Here is a 2,688-nt window from a genome sequence, read left to right as displayed (position 1 = left end):
GCTGCAAGCAGCTTCAGAATATACTACTAAAATGATATTCAACCAGCTCTTTAAAGAGCTTTACAGCAGAAGATGAAAGGCCAAAAGATTTGGCGGCAAAAAAGGAGTCGTCTGTTGAACTTCACTTCCAACGACAACAACATGAAAACAATTGATTCCAAAAACAACTTTTTGAATACCCAATTAACCGTATGTATGGTTGACTTTAAAAAATCATTAGAATGAATAACAAAACTGTATGCAAAACTATCAATCTACTTATGATAGGTTACAAAACCTGGATTACTTTTGCACAATCTAAGGTTCTGATCTATGCTTTCTGCTATAAATTCTAAATGCAAGTGGGGCGTTTCTAAAACACACATAATTATTAGGGTTTCAAAGATGCTTGCTGCAGAAGATAGCTGAGGTACAGAACAACTCTGTTGGCCGGAATCTTGTCCTCTGTTTTCTCAACTGACTGTGTATTCCAGGTTTCTGAATCCATCTTGGCCGGAATCCGTCGCCCACGGTATTCCCGATTACAGTCCCGAGATTCCACCATGTCTGCAGCGAAATGTACCTTCTTCTTCGTTTTATTCCTTTTCTCTGGAGAACACATAAATTAATCAGGAAAGAAAACAGAAAGTCTCAGATTTGTTCTACAGAGGACAAATATATGCAAGCAAAAGCTACCTGAAGAAAGACATGAGCGCGTGGATGAATTATGGTTTGTGGGTTTTATGAGCTTTTGGCGGCCTATAATCACAATCACCATTACAGCCGTCACCAATCCTATTCCTGTGCTTTTACCCACCATTATTGAATTCTTTCTTTATCAAGATCACACCCCACAAGGATAACAATCGACTGTTTAGCAAATTTGATCAATGATAATCAATCCAGATAATGATATTTCTTCTACCATATAACCAATTATAATATTATAACTTTGTGCATATATCAGAAGCCATTTCCAACCAAATTCAATTGTAATATTATAACTTTGTGTGCATATATCTAAATCAGAAGCCATTTCCAATTAAATTCAATTGATTTATAATATAATATTATAACTTTGTGCATATATCTAAATCAGAAACCATTTCCAACTAAATTCAATTAATAAGAATGATAGTAATTCCCCCACCCGCCCATTAGAATAGTAGGGCTGATAGAGGTGGGAATAGTGCGGTGCCCGGGTGGGAGGAGGATGGAGCATGTTACGTCTAGATTCATCCTACTATTTTATGGGGAAAAATTCTTAGATTATGAGACTTGGACAGGAACTCAATCCCCACTACTATCTATAGGTAGCTAGCCCTACGCCCCACCCGATGGAGGCATCCCAGAGTGAGTGGGAGGAGATAGTTGGGCTACCTCTCCCTCCACACCCGGATGATAGTGGGAGGGGGAGTGTTTGAGCAACAGAGAGCTCTATATCTGCAAGATCAGAGAACCCACCGAGCCGGAGTAGATGCAGGTCCAATGACTAGTAAGTGGTGGAAAAAACGAAATTCTGTTGTAGAAGATTTATAATTTTAATTCCATTTTCTTTCATTTCTTTCATTATAATGTGTTCTTGCCTACAGTTCTTGCAAGAAAGTTACAAATTAAGCATTCCTCTGTTTTAAGAAACAAAACAGGGTTGGTATAAAATCTTTTGAGCTTCTGATCCAAAATATTGATATAACGAACAGTTGATTCGAAATCGAATCAATTGAATACCCAATTAATGATATGTATAGTTGACTGAAAAAATTCATAGGATGAACAACAAAACTGTATACAAAACTATCAATCTACTTGTGATGGGTTACAAAACCTGGATTACTTTTGCACAATCTCAGGTTAATCTGATCTGTTTTTTCTGCTATAAAATCTAAATACAAGTGGGTGTTTCTAAATCCCAATCAATTATTGGTGGTACAAAGACGCTTGCTGCAGACGATAGCTGAGAATTCCGTTGTACAGAGCAACTCTGTTGGCCGGAATCTTGTGCTCTGTTTTCTCAGTTGACTGATTTCTAGAAGGGCAAGTATTCCGGGTGGTCTCTGAATCCATTTTGGCCGGAATCCGTCGCCCACGGTATTCCTGATTACTGTCCCGAGGCTCCACCATGTCTGCAGCGAAATGGACCTTCTTCTTCGTCTGATTCCTTTTGTCTGGAGAACACATAAACTAATCAGAAAAGAAATTAAAAAGACTCAGATTTGTTCTACAGAGGATAAATATATGTAAGCAAAAGCTACCTGAAGAAATACATGAGCGCGTGACTGAATTATGGTTTGTGGGTTTTATGAACTTATGGCGGCCTATAATCAAAATCACTATTACGGCCGTCAGCAATCCTATTACTGTGCATTTTCCCACCATTATTGAATGTTTTCTTTTGTCAAGATCACACCCCACAAGGATTCTAATCGACTTTTATGCAAAGGGTGATCAATGATGAATCCAGACAAAATAAAACAATCTGAGAATCAAGAGCAGAGCTTGAGGATGATGAGCGTTAGGCCGATTTTACTGTTCAGGAATTTATTTTCATCGCGTCTTATGTTGTGATCCTCAAGAATCCCAACGGTTATAATTCAGTGGTTTGAATTATTGACCATGCTTTTCAATTTTGGGTGGTCATCAATTTTGGGTTACTCAAGATACCCAGATTAAGTTGCAGGGTTTCTTAGGTGACTTGCACTAGTAAAATAA

The 2,688-nt window shown here is 38.1% G+C and overlaps 1 protein-coding gene across 1 annotated transcript; it reads right to left on the bottom strand.

The window, feature by feature from the left end:
• Positions 1 to 1,749: 1,749 nt before the first annotated feature.
• On the bottom strand, positions 1,750 to 2,688 carry LOC131044164 (uncharacterized). Its single transcript, XM_057977436.2, has 2 exons — positions 2,232 to 2,688; positions 1,750 to 2,144 (listed from the first exon to the last, which is right to left on the bottom strand). Exons 1-2 carry the CDS (start codon positions 2,353 to 2,355, stop codon positions 1,897 to 1,899), a joined length of 372 nt encoding a protein of 123 aa, XP_057833419.2. The 5' UTR covers positions 2,356 to 2,688; the 3' UTR covers positions 1,750 to 1,896.

This window comes from Cryptomeria japonica, chromosome 6 (assembly GCF_030272615.1).
Source record: "Cryptomeria japonica chromosome 6, Sugi_1.0, whole genome shotgun sequence".
NCBI classification, from domain to species: domain Eukaryota; kingdom Viridiplantae; phylum Streptophyta; class Pinopsida; order Cupressales; family Cupressaceae; genus Cryptomeria; species Cryptomeria japonica.
The sequence above is the reverse complement of the archived record's forward strand: the minus strand, read 5'-3'. Positions and strand labels throughout refer to the sequence as shown.